Below are 17,043 nucleotides of genomic sequence, written 5' to 3' on the forward strand. Positions count from 1 at the left end.
TTAGTCTCAATCAAAATTAGTCAAAAACAAAGTTATGCTAAAACCATTTGTGTATAAATAAAAAACTTGGCTTGAGAAAAGGTATGAGACAAATGAACACATTTGATTTTTGAGGAAAGAAAACAGTATAAAAGAGGGGGAAAAAAACAATATTGCTATAGACATAACATGCATTTTTCATAATCTTATAAGTTGTCACTGATTTTCTCATCAAACAATAATAGAATGTGAACATTTTATGCCATAACCTAAGTGAGATTTCCTTTAATTTTTATTAAAATTACTCTCTCTTGAACATGAAAGAGTAAGCCACCAAGCCTGCAATTTGAAGTAGTTCGTAGTTGATTAGAAAAATGAGTAAGTCCTCTCATGTCTTCACCATGCTGCATTCTTAATTAATTCGTGGCTCTGCACCTAATTATTTTTTTTTTTCCTATTCCAGAAAGCTCCAATACATATATTCTAAACTGAAAACCCTTTAAAAGATTTGGTCCACCATATTATCATCCACGTTGCATGCATGGCAGAAGATAAGTGCAAAGCAATTTCACCCATTCCTTCCATCCAAAAGCCATATTACCATTTATTTAATCAATTCCACAGACACCCTGAAAAACCATTTGACTAGCTATACAATTGATTCCATTTCAACTATTAATCTTAGATTAGAAAAAGTAGATGTAACAATCTTGGATATGACACCAATACTTGAAAAAACATTGTACTGTACATACCATTTTTCTTATACTACTAAAAACCACTTTCAAACTTCTGAAGTTAGACCACTGTTTTTGTCTTTCTTTTCTGTTAATTAAGTGTATCCATTAATTTAATTATCTGTTTACATTGAGCTTCCCCAGGCTTTGCGCATACCCAGGGGCTATGTACTAATATTTTATGTGACCAGGTGTAGGAACCCTAGCTAGCTTTGAAATCTCTATAAAACCTACACTTATGTTTTCTAAGTGTCCTCTCTTTCTGTTGTTGAACAACATACATTCACAACTAAGAAAAAAAGAAGAAACGCACAAATATGGTGCACACAAGGTTTACGAGTCTTTTACTAGGGCTTCTCTTTGTCATGCATGCCCTTAGGAACTCTTCTGCATACTCTCATCCAGGTAAAGTCAAGAGTGCTTTCTTCTCCATTAGTTTTGTTGAAAATTATTAAAAATTATATACCAAAGTTTTGAGATGATTTTTTTGTTTTAACGTTTAACCTCAATTTGTAGGTGAAGAAGGGCTTGAGGCTACAAGAAAAAATTTTGGGGTTCAAAAGGTATAGGTTTGTTATTTTAGGCTTGTTATAGCTAGCATAATATATATGTATTCTCCTTAGTAAAAATTGATTAACTAAAGTATATAAGAGTTTGAATTACAGGGGCTTCTGGATGGTGTTAACACTGCTGGTTTGAAGAAAATAGGGCTTGGAGGAAGGAAAATGGCAGTCCACAAAGTGCTGATGAGCAAAGAGATTGAGAAGCAAGATGTCACTACTTCAGAGATTTCAGGTGCAACCCATTTCGATGGAAACTCTGACCTTGAAGTGAAGGGGGATTTTAAAGTAAAATGTAAACTGGGAGACAGTAATAAAACTCCTAAGAAATACAGAGTGGCTGGTTTTGTAGCTTTCAATGCTGATTATCAAGGGCCTAAACACCACTCTCCAACACATAATTGAATAGCTAGCGTTGAAAACCCTTTTAAGATTCCTTTCTTTGCCTCTAGCCTTGATAGATGTCATGGTGAACATATCTGTGGATACCATACTTGTATGTACATAATCGAAAAATTTTGTTGTTGGAAGGAATGTTATTTTGATGCTTATATATATTAAGGTGTTCCAGTTTATGTGAATTACAATTTAATATTCTACAATCTTACAAAGGAAATTATATTGCTCTAACAATATTGAAACTAAATTTTGCGATGTCTTGGTTGTGGGCAAAGATGCTAAATTTCATGGTTTGTTATGAATATTTGTTCCGTGACTGCAGGAAAGGACAGTGAAGCCTCAAAGAAGCCTCTTGACTGCTCTCAATATAAAGTGAATGTTCAGGTCTCTCTCTCTCTCTCTCTCTCTCTCTCTCTCTCACACTTCACAAAAACATGTACTCAAATTAATATGCAATTTTAGATTATTTTTCTCAAAAAAAAAAAAAAATGTAAAATGAAAATGTGCAGAAATTACGTAACATATACTAGTATAAGCTTAATTTGATGCATCTTGAGATACTTTTTAGGAACAACTTTTATGTTATAATCAATTCCTTGCAAATATCAACAATTTATAGAGGTTGGACAACATTGTTACAAAGGTTCCGTCCAATACTCTAGTACGTTAAACAGGATAGGACACGATAATGATATATAATAATTTTAGGACATATGTCATGTCGACGTCACATGCATTAACCCCAAGACAAACTCTTCAAATGTCATATAGTATCAGTTTAAGTATTCCAATTTGACACTAATTTAATTAATTTTACCATTAGAACAATTTGAACAAGTTGGAGCCAAAGTCATCGAAGTCTGCAAGCTTCAGAATTCCTAGGAGTAAGCCGGCTGAACCTCAAAACTCTCAAGATTCCAAGGCAGCTTCAACCAAAGCCAGCTTGGAGAGTTCCTCAAGGTCTGACAATAAGCCAGCCTCTCTAGAAACGAACCATACTTCTCATGAAGCTCGATGGCTTCTTCAGGCAACCAAAGAGATTGTGAACCTGATGCACAAGGATTATAAGGGAATGGGTCGCCGTAAACCACCCATCAATAACCACGAGCCTTGGCATTGAGTTAAACAAAAATCATGAGTAGGTTTAGGCTCACAATTTTGCTTTTGGAAGTGAAGTCCTTACCTACATAAAATAGGTTATCTTTCTTTTGGCTTTTTTTGTTTTTCGTTTTTGTTTTTTGGTTTTTATATGGATCATAAAGGCAAAGATAGGAACTTAAAGTGTTGCTTGTTTCTGATAGTCAGAAGTAGAAGACATAATAGTGATGTACATTAAGTGTGCCTTCATAAGCCTTTTGGTAAAGTGAAGTTAGACAAGTTTTGTGAAGTAATATATAATATAATGTGATATTAATGCTAAATAATTTGATCTGTTTTACAGTTTATTATTTTGTGGTGAGCAAATAATCAAGGATATGATCTTTAGATTTAAAATCCACAGACGAATTGATTACTTATGTTTCGTTAGAAACAATTTCTAAAGAGACTGAAAATTGATCACGAATGTTACTTTTAATTTTCTTTCATAGTCAATTCTTTTCTTTCCTCATATTTGGTTCATACTTTTATTCATTAAAGGATTTCCTAGCTGTGGCTTCGAGTGATACACAAATAACAGAGAGAGCATTGTATTTTAACTGGTACTTCTTAGTATTTCTAACAAAAACATCAAGGTTTAAATCCTCATTTCCCCATTGTAATTATCAAATTATATATCATTATAAAAATAAAAAAACAAAAATTGATTCACGTTTGGAGCATCTTATTGTCCCCTTTCACTGCTGTGCAATTACATCCACTAATGGAATTAAAGTAGGGAATTACAATAATGATACAAAGGCTGTACCGAAGGTTGTATTGTTTTGACCAGTGAAATGATATATTTCGGTATCGGTCAATACCAATGTACTGTTTTGGGGTTTACTATTATTTTCTATATTTATAAATATATATATATATATATGTGTGTGTGTGTGTGTGTGTGTGTGTGCGTGTGTGTATTATAATAATATATATAAAAGTTTACCATAAAACATTATCTCAATTCAGAACAAATTATTCATGGTTTTAGATTTTGGCATCAATTAAAAGAAAAAAAAAAAAAACACAATATAAAAAATAGAAAACTTGTTTGTTCATTGCATACAAAGAAAACAAATAATACTAATAAGTTAATGCAAATAAGTTACTATTCTACTTTTACAAAAATTCAAAAATTACAAAACTAAAAATAAAAAATAAATAAAAAAATTTCTGTACTCTCCGGTACTAGCCGGTATTACCCGAAATTGACCAGTATTTAAACCGGTACAAAATGTTGATGTTTCGATCCTAGTATACACACTGGTACGTATTGGCCAGTACCAGTACAGTATCGACTACCTTGCATCAAACCCAATTAAAATAACTCTCTCTCAATTTACAAAAGCTAGTTTTACAATGAGCTTGTATGTTATTATCTTTCACAAAGTTAAGGTGTAAATTGAAAATGATCAAAATCCTTAACAAAGTAAAATACACAACACTTCGGAGCCAAATCACAAAACCAAGCCAAAGTTAGCAGCAAAGCTAATTGAAATATAAAGTTAAAAAAAAAAAAAAAAATTTAAGCCACAGATATAGAAATCTCTCTCTCTCTCTCTCTCAATAAATATCTTACGCTAGATGCCTAGATGCTTATCTATCCTTCATTATTAATAAAATACCCTATCCAATTGTGTGTTTTTGTTTTTAAAGATCTAAGTATTTTCTTTTGAACCATATGAAGATGATATCTAAATATTCATGCCAACAGTTTACGTTAGATTTTGTACTAGCAGAAGAAAATTCTTATGATTTAACCTTGAAACACGTAATAAGTCTAATAGAACTTTTGATATGTCAAACATTAACTGTTTAATATGTGAAATTTGAGACAAACCCAATAAAACTTTAATATCCTAATTGAATTCATACTTTGTTTTTCAATTTAAATTGATTACATTAGTTGATTTATACAATATACATGTTATACATATCAAAAACATTATACAAAAACTGTTAATAATTTTTTTGTACATATCAAATACTAAAAAAATATTTTAACTCATTTTCAATATCGTTATCAAACCAAAAAAATATGATAGTTTTCCAAAATACTCTTTTTAAAAAATTAGTCATTATCTTGAAAATATTAACATTAAAACAAATGGAGTGTAACATATTCAATACATGAGAGCCAATTAGTGTCTTTGGGAGCTTTGGGGTATTGTATTGCAACATTGGCCCTGACAAAGTCATCAGACATTTAGGGTATGTTTGGTTGGGATAAAAATAGGGATGATGAAAAATATGGAGAGGAAAATAGAGTGAAAAATTTTGTTTTCCACTGTTTGGTTGAGGAAAGAAAATAAGAGAGACAGAAAATAGGGGAAAAAGTTCTCTCCTGGGCCCACATTTTTTATCCTCCCAAATTGGGAGGAAAATGAGGAGGGAAAAGTGATGAAAAATGCATTTTACACAAATACCCCACTTTATTACACTCACCTATCCCTCTCACTTTCCCACTATTATATAACAAGGACATAATAGTCAATTTATATAAATTATATTTTCCATCCTCCCCTTTTTCTCTTCAACCAAACAAAATTTTTTTCCACCCTCCCACTTTTCCATCCCTTCAGCCAAACACACATGAGGGAAAACCAAATCTTTTCTATCCTCTCACTTTTTCATCCTCCTACTAATTTTTCATCCTCCTACTTTTTCATTCCTCGAACCAAACGGACCCTTAAGTGAAAGAGATGAGGTAGTGTGTGGATTGTGTGTTGTGTGGCAATTAGTGGAAGCATAATTGTGACTAGCTAGCTCTCTTTGAATATAGAGTAAACGTGTCTAACGTTTTTCTAGGTCATGATAATATTACATGCAATTAATATTGTTCATACACCTCTTTGACCGGTGTTAGAATATCATATGTTCATATTGTATAGAAGTATACTCTCTAAGAGATCTGTAATATTGTTGAATCGGAACTTGTTAATGGTTATTGTTGTTTCTTGGATAGTTTAGACTCTTTTTGTGTATGTGTTTGGCATCAGTTTTATTGTTCAACTTTTCAAAATCTTAACATTTTCCCCCCTCAAAATACAACTATACTTAACACACTTTTAGCAAAAAATTTCAACAAAAAACTAAATAAGCTAATAATAAACGCAAACATAATAAGATCAGCTTTTCTACTAGATAATTTATACAATTATTTAGTGCTTGTTTGAGATAGATTATTTTTATATGTTTATTAGAACATTAGCATTGGGGGTGTAAAACCTCTAAAATTGCTATTTTACAACCACACATGCTTGAGTTGATTTTTACCCGGTTGGGGATTGCTAAATTTTTTAATTTTTTAGCAATTATGAACAGTAACTACTTATATTTACAAAGGTATATATGGGTTTTAAACTTAAAATTTCATATTTTATTTACTTTTTCTCTCTCTTCTCTAACTTATCTCTCAACTTAGTCCTTCTCACTCTCAGACTCTCTCTTTTCTCTTCCTCTCTCTCTCTCTTCTCTCTTACTCTCACTCTCACTCTTCTCTCTTCCTCTCACTCTCTCTCACTTGCGATTATGGGTGGCAGTTTAGGTGGCTGTAGATTGGCATTGAGCTTCTGTGGTCATTGTTGGTTGTGATTTGGCATTTCTAGTAGTGGTGGTTGATTCTTATTTTCAGTTTTCGTAATGGTGGTGGTTTTTTGTTTTTTCGATTCGGTGGTGTTTCAGTGGTAGTGGTGATGGTTGGGTTTTGGTGGTTTGGTTGAATTTTAATAGGTGGTTACTTGCAGTGGTGGGATTGTTAGATTTGGTGGTGGTTGCTGGATGTGTGGGTTTGATATATGGAGGAAGAGAGAGTGAGATGGGAGAGATGAGAGAGATTTTTTTTTTGGTGATACAAAGAGAGAAATAAGTTGTTTATGTTATTTGACGAGATAGTTTATATTATTTTAATGAGTTGTATATTAAACTAAAAATTGAGATTTTTTTGTATATTGTAAAATTAATTGTTAAAATAGATAAAAATAGCTTCTTCTTCTTCTTTTTTTAATACTAAAATATGTATAGTTTTTAAAAACACGGATGTAAATGCTATTAACTTAGCTGAGCAAAAATATGATTATAAGTTTATTACTTTAAAAAAAAAGAGTAAAACTTTAAATAGTTGTTCATGAGCTGGAAAAACTGTAAATAAATACATAAATAGAAAAGAAGGCTGGCCCAAGTCAGGAGAAGTGAAAGTGTACAGTAACGAAACACAAATCAAACCGTTACAACCAATGCCTCTTTCTGTTTCTCTCATTTCCTTCAAATCAAACCGTGTAAACTAACAATAAACCAAAAACACACACACACACACACACTGAGACAGACTCATTTTACAATGGCGACTCCTCCTCCTCCGATCAAATTGAAGCAATCCCAAACGAACTCAACGGCGCAGACTCTCCTCGTCCGCGAAACGCTGCGTATAAGCGCGAATCTCGCTTCTTCTAATTCAAATTCAACAGAGCCAGAGACACCACCGCCGCTTTCTTTACTTGACTCGGCGGAGAATCGGAGGTCGAGTCTAGGTTTGGTGGAGGAGGAGTATGTGAATTCGAGCTTGAGGTTGATTTGCTCCGAGGAAATCGACGGCCGCAGATGGAACTACGTGGCAGAAAGAGACGCACCCTCTGGAACCTTCAACAAAGCCTCCATTCGCGCCCTCACTCTGAACACTCCTCAACCTCCTCATGAGGTTCACTTCTATATTATGCCAATCAAATATTATTTACCATTCGATGCATAAACTATAAAAACTTGAATTTAAACCATTCATCGATGAAATATGGCTATTGATATTTTATCATCTTGAAATTTTGCAAGAATAGAGAATATACGAAACTAATGTAATCTAATGGTGGATTTGTCAAAATTTACATTCAATTAATAGATACTGTGTGGTGTAACATTGCTTAAAGTTAAACCAAATGTAATTTAAACCCAACTCTATGTAAATATAGCTTACTGACTTCATGAATTGTAGTTATAAATTAAGAATGGTTACTAAATATCCCATTATGATGTCCATGCTTATATAATGGAGTAGTTTTCATTGTTAGTTAAAATTAGTTTTGCATGTATAGAAAACGATTTTGATTATCCATCCGTAATGATCAAACTCATCGACGCAAGCCTATTTATTGGTATTGGTGTTTTGACCTGATGGATAGAAGCAATCATCATAAAATGGACGTCATTGGTTCAAGTCTTATTATATCTGTAAAAGTATATATATTAAAATAAATAAATAAAAAAACTTATTGACTCTAGGATTGGTTTTATAAGAAATTAAGAATCGTTTTGGGAAGCATGGCTTGGATGTGTGGAACTTGGTGCTGGGTTGTTTGATGTGGAATGTTTGGAAGGAGCGGAATCGCTGTTCGTTTGAGGATATTGAATGCTCTTTGGATCAATTAAAATCTTTATTTGTTTGTACTCTTTTTGCTTGGTCCATTTGTGTTCATCATCGTGAGCACAAGTTTTTTCTTTCTTTATCAATAAAATTGAATTCTTACCTATCAAAAAATAATAAAACTTAAAAATGTTGCTAGATATCCACTTATGATGTTCATTGCTCCTATAATCTCACTAAAGCAGCGGTTTTCATTGTTAGTTAAAATTAGGTTTCCATGTCGAGGATTAGATCTTGATACTGGTACATAATGATCAAAGTCAAATCGTGAACCTATTTAATGAAGAAAATTTGATGGAAAGAATGGATGTTTGGTGTGCTATGATTATTAAACGCACTAGAATGGAGACTTTGTGATGTGGCACATCTGTTGAATTTTATTTCTTTGCTTTTGGTGCAGGATTTGATGTCATTTTTAAGATCCTATGTGGTTCCAGAAGGTTTCCCTGATAGTGTCTCTCCTTCGTATGTTCCATTTATGAAGTGGAGAGCTTTGAAGGTAATTTTTCAGTGAAACATTGGAATGATGGTGGACTCATACGGGAATGGGGAACTAGATATTAAATAAAAAGAACTGGAACATGCAGCACTTCATGTTTTAATACCAGCCAGTGGGGATTCAAGAATTTTGGTGCTCTTAAATGCTGTACTAATGATTATCATTATTCATTGTAGCATTTCTTCGGTGGAGCAATGGGTGTTTTCGCGACACAAACACTTTTGAGTTCAGTTGGAGTCTCTAGAAACCAAGCAACTCCTGGCGCTGTTGCTACTAACTGGATTCTCAAGGTGAACACAATGTTACATTTCACAAGATAGTATCCATTTTTCATATTGAATAAAGCTACAAGTTTTCCTGTGTACTAGTTTTGCAAGATAGTATGCATGACCCATATTGAAGTTCACATGCAAATAAGTGGCTCAAACTATCTTAAATGGCATGTTACCATTGGATGTATGACATGGCATCTGATATATGCACTATTTACCAAGAGTTTCATTCTTTGAAGTACAACTGAATTCGATGCATTGGAGGATCTTTATTTATGCTTTTTTTTAGTGAATGAGAAATTTCATTAATCAAGACACAGTTACAAACCTACTGAGTAGTAAACACAACTCTTACAGAAATGAAACAACTCAAATACACTGGAGGTCACACCTACCACTACAGCACATACTGAGCAAAAACCACAACCCAAACAAAATCAGTTCACCTCATATACATCAAAATCTCACAAAAAGCATATAGAAAACACCATCTACTGATCTACACAATGAATACACAAGGCTTATGATTGGACAATCTACCATGAAAGCTATTTTCTGACATAGACATCTAATTGAAAAATATAAAGAGGCCTGAAAAGATCTTCTTATGGTCTTTATTGACCTGGAGAAAGTACATGAAAGGGTTCCTAAAGAGGGTAAGACTTGATGGTCAAGAGATACTAAAGAGAGAGTTTCCAATATCTTGGATTAATAATTCTTAAAGATGGAGAGATTAAAGAAAATGTGAATTGTAGGGTAAGAGTGGGGTTGATGGAAAAGCATATCAAGAGTATTGTGGTATTGTGTGATCAGAGTACATTTCAAGTTAAAGGGAAAATTTTATAAGATTGCTATAAGCCTATAAGACCCTCTATGCTCAATGGTACTACATGTTGGGCTGATAAGAAGCAACATTAATAAAATGATGAGAATGTTAAGATGGATAAGTGGAAATACACGGAAATATAGGATTTCAAATGAAGAAATCTACTTAAAGATAGGGGTGACCCCTATTGATGAAAAGATGAGGGAGAGCCGCTTAAGATGCTTTGGTCATATTTAAAGGAGAACGACTAATGCACCTATACGAAAGAGTGAGTTGATTCAAGTCGAGAAAAAAAAAGGTTAGGGGAAGACCAAATAACATTAATAGAAGTGGTATAAAAGGACATGTCAATTAAGAAAGTGACAGAGAGTATGATTTCAAATAGAATAGAATGGAGGAAAAGAATATATGCGGCGTCAACATTGACTAATCTATTGAGGATTCATAGCTAACCCCAAAAAAATTGGGACTAAGGCTTTGTTGTTGTTTTTTAACCAAGGGCATTTAGTATCACATCTCATGCTTTCAGTGAACTATTTAACTAGTTCTATTGACATGTATCTGATGGTTGGTTTGCCCATATGCAATGAAGACCTGTTCTTGCACAAGTGTATAGGTGTGCCATGATTGAAGGCAAATGAAGGAAACAAGGTCAATGAGGACATGAGTATTGAGTAGACACAGTTAGGAGAGCTATGTGATTTGGAGAGTTTGGCTCTAGATAGAGATAAATGCCATTGAAGCTTCTTGGTAGCCAACCCTGAATATTTGGAAGCAAGCCTTTGTTGAGCTGAGTAGTCCACTCCACAAGGGTGCATTTTTCAAGGAAATTAAAGACTCTAATGGAATATGGCTGTTTTATTATAATGTGTCTAAAGTTCTAGAAATGAGGAACTGCTGCTATATATAGTTTTCAGTTGGATAATAAACCATGTTATGTACTGTTCATGTTTGAAATATAAGTCTGTTGCATTGTATGTCTATAGGCTTCTCTACTCTCTTTTTTTTCCTTCTTGGGTTCTGTGTCATACTATCATAATGTTCTTATTTATATCATTAGAAAATGAACATTATTTGTCAATGGGCTTCTGTTTGTTAACAGTAGCTTGTCATTTGAGTGTTCCACTGTTACTATTCCCAAAATATTACTCATCTATGTTGAGGAATAAAAATTCTTTATGCTGGAGACTACTGGTAATTTACACTTTATGCTACAGCCAATTGCATTTAGAATATTTTAGGAAGCAGTACCAGAAAGGGTTCCATTTTGACTGCAATTTAGTTCCCTGTCTTGCTTTATTTAATTACTTTCAAGCCCTTCTTGTTGAGATTGATTGTGGTCTTTTTGGAAAATTCGCAATGTGTTCATGAAGGTAAATTTACATTATTTATAGGATGGTGCTGGTCGTGTTGGGAAAATGCTTTTTGCCCGCCAAGGAAAGAAGTTTGATTATGATTTAAAACAGGTATAATTAATAGCTGTTTTGTTCAATTTGGCAGTCCAATTTTCAACCTGACATCTCCCAGCTTATAATACCTTCCATCTCCCCAAAATTATGTGTTACAGCTACGATTTGCGAGTGATCTCTTTATGGAGTTGGGTCTCGGTGTGGAGTTGGCAACTGCAGCCGTGCCACACCTTTTTCTTCCTTTGGCTTGTGCTGCTAATGTAGTAAAGGTTTGATGGTTTTTTAAGTACACAATCTATCATGGCCATGTCAGTTGTGAGCTCTCATATTCTTTACTATTTGCTTTCAGAGTGTGGCTGCTGTAACATCAACATCAACTCGTACAGCAATTTACAAAGCCTTTGCCATAGGAGAAAACATCGGGGATGTAACTGCTAAAGGAGAATGTGTTGGGAATGTTGCAGATCTGGTTTGCTTATTAAACTCCTCTTTCTAGTTTTGCATTATGATATCTGTATAACTAGGAATGTGAGATGGGTCTATCAAATGAAATTTATAGTGACATGGGTTTGTGGGCCCAAAACACTGTTTTGACACAATTACGTCTAACATAAGTACTCTCTGAAATAGGTCTGAGCTTGTATAATAGGCTTCTAGTTCTCTTTTAACAAATTGTTTTTCCTCCTACATGGTCTTTTCCTTGTTACAGCATTCAATCATTGGCGGCCATAATCTTTTTTTGCCTTTCAACAGAAAGGAGCTTAGATTTTGTTTTTCAATTAATTGGTTCAAGAGGGGGAATTTTTTTTTTTTTTTTCTTCTTTTTGAGAATATCAAGAGGTGGAAATTGAGTCTGAATTTCAGTTTATTATCTTGGCATAGATTGTTTTGATATGTACCTTGGCATATGTCTATATAGATTAGGTTCAAATTACACTGAACGTAATTCTTAGTTATGTATTATGTTATACCATTTAATAACTTTTAGCTGGAATGTCATTTTGACAATACCACTGATAGGGAATGTTATTGTCAGTTATACCATTTAATAACTTTTAGCTGGAATGTCATTTTGACAATACCACTGATAGGGAATGTTATTGTCAGCCCCACTTCGAATACTTGTAACTCTTTTGATCTTGATTAGCTAGTCTAAGTTGAATCAAGTCTTATTTTGTTGTGATCTAGGTTATATAGCTTTTGGAGTTCTCTTTTTCTTTCCTACTTAGTTTAACTGTTATTTTTCTTCTTTGTTTGGGAATCCTAGTCTTTGTTTTACAATAATTAGGAATAGTTTATATAAAGGCTTTTATGTAAGCTTTAAAGATTCAGACTATAATCAAATAAAATTCTAGCAGCTTTTCTTAAGCTTTAAGGTATGGATTATCTAGGGTTTATCTTTCCTCTTTTTTTTTTCATCTAATTTAAAGTTTTGAACAACAAAATGCCATTGAGTTCCTTCAAGATTCAATTTTTTGTGATCCACCCAAACCTTTTGTAACCATGACCCATTCAAGAATCTTTTAAGTCTAACAGCTCACAAAGAACCAAATTTAGCGTTGAATTTCTTAAAAATCTTGCATCAAATTGGTATCGAAGCCCATCGCAGCTTCTGTCCTACGTCATCCACCATCAGGTTGCATGATCACTTTTTGCTTAACACCCACACACACCAAATTTTGTATCCATCAAATGTTATCTATCATCCAATTCATCAAGCCACATAATTTGTATCTAATAAAATATAAAGAACCATAGTTATGAACATTTTATATATGAGGTAGTTTTAATCTTTGATCATCTTGATGGAAACAGTTGTTTTGTCATAATACTCATCTAATGAAAATTTATCAAGTCACAGAATACTTATTAGAATTATACTAATTGTAACTTAAACTAAACTTTGTGTGTGTGTCGTGTTGTGTGGAAATACGGAATGAACAAAGCTTGCATTGATCATATGCTTCCATCCCACAATAGATGCTAACCTGTTATTTTTCGGTTTGATCAATATATGAAACTTTCCAAAAGTGGAACTTCAGTTCCCTATATTATTCTCATCTCCCAACAACCACCCCCCCCCCCCCACAAAAAAAAAGGCAAGCAAGCTTCTTATCAGAAGTTGTGTCACCTTCAATATAAAGTAAATGCCATTTTGCCAATGAGCCCAAGCTCAAATGGCACTTCCTCCTCTCACAAGTGTGGGAAGAGGGTGAGTTCATTGGTTCAAAACCCATGGGAGCACGTGTAATTTACCATTAAAAAAATTTTGATTAGAGTTTTTTTATTAGGACATTAAGAAGATTACTGTATTTTTACCTTTTCAGTAGTTGTCATGCCATTTCAAAAAATTTATATTGGGGGACAAGAGGAGTAAACGATATGGACATATATGTTAGCATTTTTATGTAAATGATATCATTCATGACTAAATGTGACAGTGTCAAACTGTCAATGGTAAGCTGGAAAAGTAGGCCTGTATCATATGTGTGCTGCTAGTATGTACTAATTTCTTCTCCTCCATTCTAATTTCTGCTAGTAAAAATTTTGTCTTGTGAAGCTGGGAACTGGGATGAGCATAATGATCTCAAGAAGAAATCCGTCCTTGGTTACTACGTTTGCTTTACTTTCATGTGGATATGTCTTCAGTTCTTACCAAGAGGTTAGATTGGTTAGAAGGATACAATGTTTATTAGAGCTTCTTCACATCCCTTGTGTTTGTGTAAGTTCAATTAGTCAAGGCTAATTTCACTTATGTTTTCCTGCAGGTTAAGTCTGTAGAGTTGCACACATTGAACCGAGCAAGATTCACTGTGGCAGTTAATTCATTCCTTAAGACAGGTTCCTAACTCACCATAAGTGGCCTACTTTAGAGGCAGAATTTTTCCTCCTTTTTTCTTTTTAAGTATATCTGATGGTCTCTTCATGGTATCCAAAATTATTCAGACTAGTCCCCTATATAAGCATTAGAAGTGTATATTATAATGTGTAATGACTTAATCATTCTTTCTTTCTATTTGTAGGACGAGTCCCCTCATTGCGGGAGGGGAACTTGAACGAAAACATATTCAGTTTTCCATGGTTGAAAGATAGGCCTGTTGTTCTTGGTATGTGAGAGGAACCATATTGCAAGATTTCCCACTTGATTTTGGTCCTCTTATTCCTGGGAGTTCAATCTGAATTTTTTTTGCAATTGTTTGGCAGGGCCAAGATTTAATGATGCTTTCCAAGACCCAGGTGAATATCTTGCCATAGAGCCTCTCTTCGAGGTAATTTCCTTTTTGGGAAGAAACAAATTTCAAGGAAATTGCTCTCATGGATTCAGTAGTTTCTTTTGCTTAATTAACTCTGTCTCTCTTGTATGTATTCATTATGTCCTCTTGATTGGTGACAGAAAGAGAGATATATTGTGACATATAATCCATCAAAAGGTAAAGTATATGCATTGCTCAAAGATCAGGCAAAGTCAGATGACATTCTAAAAGCAGCATTCCATGTGAGATTTCTCACTCATCTTTGTTTGTACTGGTTACACTAACCATGAGTTTTTTTTCCTCATATGTTTTGTGTTTAAGATTTAGTTAACCTTGTATAACAGGCTCACGTGCTTCTGCATTTTGTACAATCATCAAATGAGAGTCAATCTAGTTCTCAGAAGCAGAGGGAGTATAATAACTATTCAGATATTGTGTTGACAACTTCTGATCTTGAGGCTCATATGTCGGAGTCATGTAAGATGGTCTCAAAATCATATGGGATTTTCAAGAGTAAAGCTGCAGAGCAGGTAGGTGGAAATCAACTGTCTTTTTTTTCCCTCATAGAAGTGTGTGTGTCACTGTGCAGTATTGTTAGCTTTGAGCTTTGTGTATGCATCCTTTGGGCTTATGCTTGAGGTGCTTTTGAAGTGGTTGGCTTACCAGTTACAAGAAATTTAGAGAAGTGAGAAATTTACTGGAGTTTAATAGGCCTCCTTCAAGGCAATGCCTACTTAATTGTGCTAGTGTGAAAAACAAAAAATGAAGGGCTAGACTCCCAACACTGGATCATCTACACTCTTAATCACCCTTCCATCCTGGAGGGGCTTATATTCAATCACTTGCACAGGAGGTACTATGTAGCCTTGAGAATGTTTGACAACCACTTGATGGTGCTCATTTGAGTTCAATGCTGCTATTTACTTGTCAATCTGTAGTGTGTTTTACTCTTACAATGAAATTTTGTGCTATAAATTACATTCTGAAACAACGTAGTGTTAGGCCTATTTTTTGCTAAAAAATTTGCAAAAGTTTTTCCTGCATTGTGATATTTGTATTCAGTACAGTATGGTTGTGGTTGCAAGCAATTTTGCATGAGAGGTGGTCCCATTAGATATCTGTCCTACTCCTATATAATGTAATTTTAACAAGATGGAATTGTATCCAAAATTCTGAACAAAAGAATGGTTTTAGTGGTACAGGCTATTGGATACTATTTCAGTAATTATCTTGGAAGTTGTCTAAAAGCACCTGACCTTAGCTCTGAATTCTTACCTTTGGAAGGCTTTATCTTGACAGGAATTAAGCAGTTGTTAGAATGAAGTCTATTGTTATATGTTTTTTTTTTTTTTAGACTCACGTTTCATTCACCAACCCAAATGTAGTTATGATGATTCACTGATTATGGGTTATGATACATTCTTTCTAAAATACATTTTGGCTTTTTCCTTTTTTGTTAGGGGTGGAAGATGTCAGAATCACTTCTTAATCCTGGCCGAGCTAGGCTATGTGCAAGTGATAAATTGGGATGACATGCTCATACTTTTTCATCTGTATGCAAACTGGGGTTTGACTTGTAAGGTGCTCAACAACGCCAAGCACTTGTACTGCCTCAGACACCGGAGACAAAGAGGTATGCATGACAAAAAGGGCTAGCACTAAACCAATAGGACCATTGGAACCATGGGCTTATTAAGATGGTCAGTCTGTGTTACAGTGCAAAAATACTTTGCAGTTTGCACCCTCTGCATGGTGAAACACGCTTGAAGATTGCACGGTGCAGTCTTCAGTTATAAGGGATGTGCTGTTAGGCATGAAGTTTCATACAATAGTTGCACATAGATTTGGGTTGTTTTTCTTTTTCTCTTATCGGTGGGGTTTTCTTTTATGTTTTGGGGTTTTGAGTTTTTTCTTTTCATATTTTTTTTGTCTTCTTGTGTCATCGTGTTTGTGTTTACAGAATAGTTTGAATTTTCCATGTTGTATCTAGTGCACAAAGCTACCACTCCCGTGCAGTTGAATTTTTCCTGTCAATCAATAAATTTTTATTTGCTCATATTGCACGGGATTATTGAGAATATGTTAAAAGCTTGGTTGAGCATTGAGGTGAAAAGAACAAAGAACAATGTAGGTGGGGACATACTGTATCCCTATTGCTTAATGAAAAATAGCTCAAAATTTTTAACTCATGTCAGGATTCTCTAGTCATGCACGCACAGTGGCTCCATGCAAAGGCACTAGCCAATACTCAATAGTGCATCACTGCTTTATTTTCTAATGGGCTTTCATAGAAAAAAAAAAAGAGTCAATAGGGTTTTCAAGATATTACCAATATGCAAAAAGCCATGAGTTGGCAGCTAATAACTCAACTGAGTTGAGCAGAAACCAGCTTTTTTACAGCTCGAGGTGATTACCAATTAGAAACCACATAAGGCAAAATATTTGACTTCGGGGGAGAAAGAATGGGTTTGGTAATGCCTAACTTAATAGGACTTATTGAGAAATGCACAAGTTAACGATGAGAATGAGAAATTAAAATTAAATTATACAAATGA

At 34.1% G+C, this 17,043-nt stretch overlaps 2 protein-coding genes across 2 annotated transcripts; both read left to right on the forward strand.

Annotated features, from left to right (window-relative positions):
- Positions 1–971: 971 nt before the first annotated feature.
- On the forward strand, positions 972–2,881 carry LOC115976941. Its single transcript, XM_031098513.1, has 5 exons — positions 972–1,121; positions 1,233–1,279; positions 1,382–1,511; positions 1,998–2,059; positions 2,499–2,881. Exons 1-5 carry the CDS (start codon positions 1,034–1,036, stop codon positions 2,793–2,795), a joined length of 624 nt encoding a protein of 207 aa, XP_030954373.1. The 5' UTR covers positions 972–1,033; the 3' UTR covers positions 2,796–2,881.
- Positions 2,882–7,011: 4,130 nt separating this feature from the next.
- On the forward strand, positions 7,012–16,544 carry LOC115976228 (protein root UVB sensitive 6-like). Its single transcript, XM_031097389.1, has 13 exons — positions 7,012–7,511; positions 8,629–8,727; positions 8,904–9,017; positions 11,220–11,291; positions 11,393–11,503; positions 11,584–11,703; positions 13,795–13,896; positions 14,003–14,075; positions 14,258–14,341; positions 14,439–14,503; positions 14,629–14,730; positions 14,833–15,018; positions 15,949–16,544. Exons 1-13 carry the CDS (start codon positions 7,155–7,157, stop codon positions 16,018–16,020), a joined length of 1,557 nt encoding a protein of 518 aa, XP_030953249.1. The 5' UTR covers positions 7,012–7,154; the 3' UTR covers positions 16,021–16,544.
- Positions 16,545–17,043: the final 499 nt, after the last annotated feature.

This window comes from Quercus lobata, chromosome 2, assembly GCF_001633185.2.
Source record: "Quercus lobata isolate SW786 chromosome 2, ValleyOak3.0 Primary Assembly, whole genome shotgun sequence".
NCBI classification, from domain to species: domain Eukaryota; kingdom Viridiplantae; phylum Streptophyta; class Magnoliopsida; order Fagales; family Fagaceae; genus Quercus; species Quercus lobata.

What these genes read in the sequence shown, in the direction of transcription:
- LOC115976941 (XM_031098513.1), top strand. Translation starts at nt 1,034, where the DNA reads ATGGTGCACACAAGGTTTACGAGTCTTTTACTAGGGCTTCTCTTTGTC. An exon ending in TTCTGCATACTCTCATCCAG is followed by an intron (nt 1,122 to 1,232) that starts GTAAAGTCAAGA and finishes CTCAATTTGTAG; the next exon opens with GTGAAGAAGGGCTTGAGGCT. An exon ending in AATATAAAGTGAATGTTCAG is followed by an intron (nt 2,060 to 2,498) that starts GTCTCTCTCTCT and finishes TTTTACCATTAG; the next exon opens with AACAATTTGAACAAGTTGGA.
- LOC115976228 (XM_031097389.1), top strand. Translation starts at nt 7,155, where the DNA reads ATGGCGACTCCTCCTCCTCCGATCAAATTGAAGCAATCCCAAACGAAC. An exon ending in TAATTCATTCCTTAAGACAG is followed by an intron (nt 14,076 to 14,257) that starts GTTCCTAACTCA and finishes TTCTATTTGTAG; the next exon opens with GACGAGTCCCCTCATTGCGG. An exon ending in CCATAGAGCCTCTCTTCGAG is followed by an intron (nt 14,504 to 14,628) that starts GTAATTTCCTTT and finishes GATTGGTGACAG; the next exon opens with AAAGAGAGATATATTGTGAC.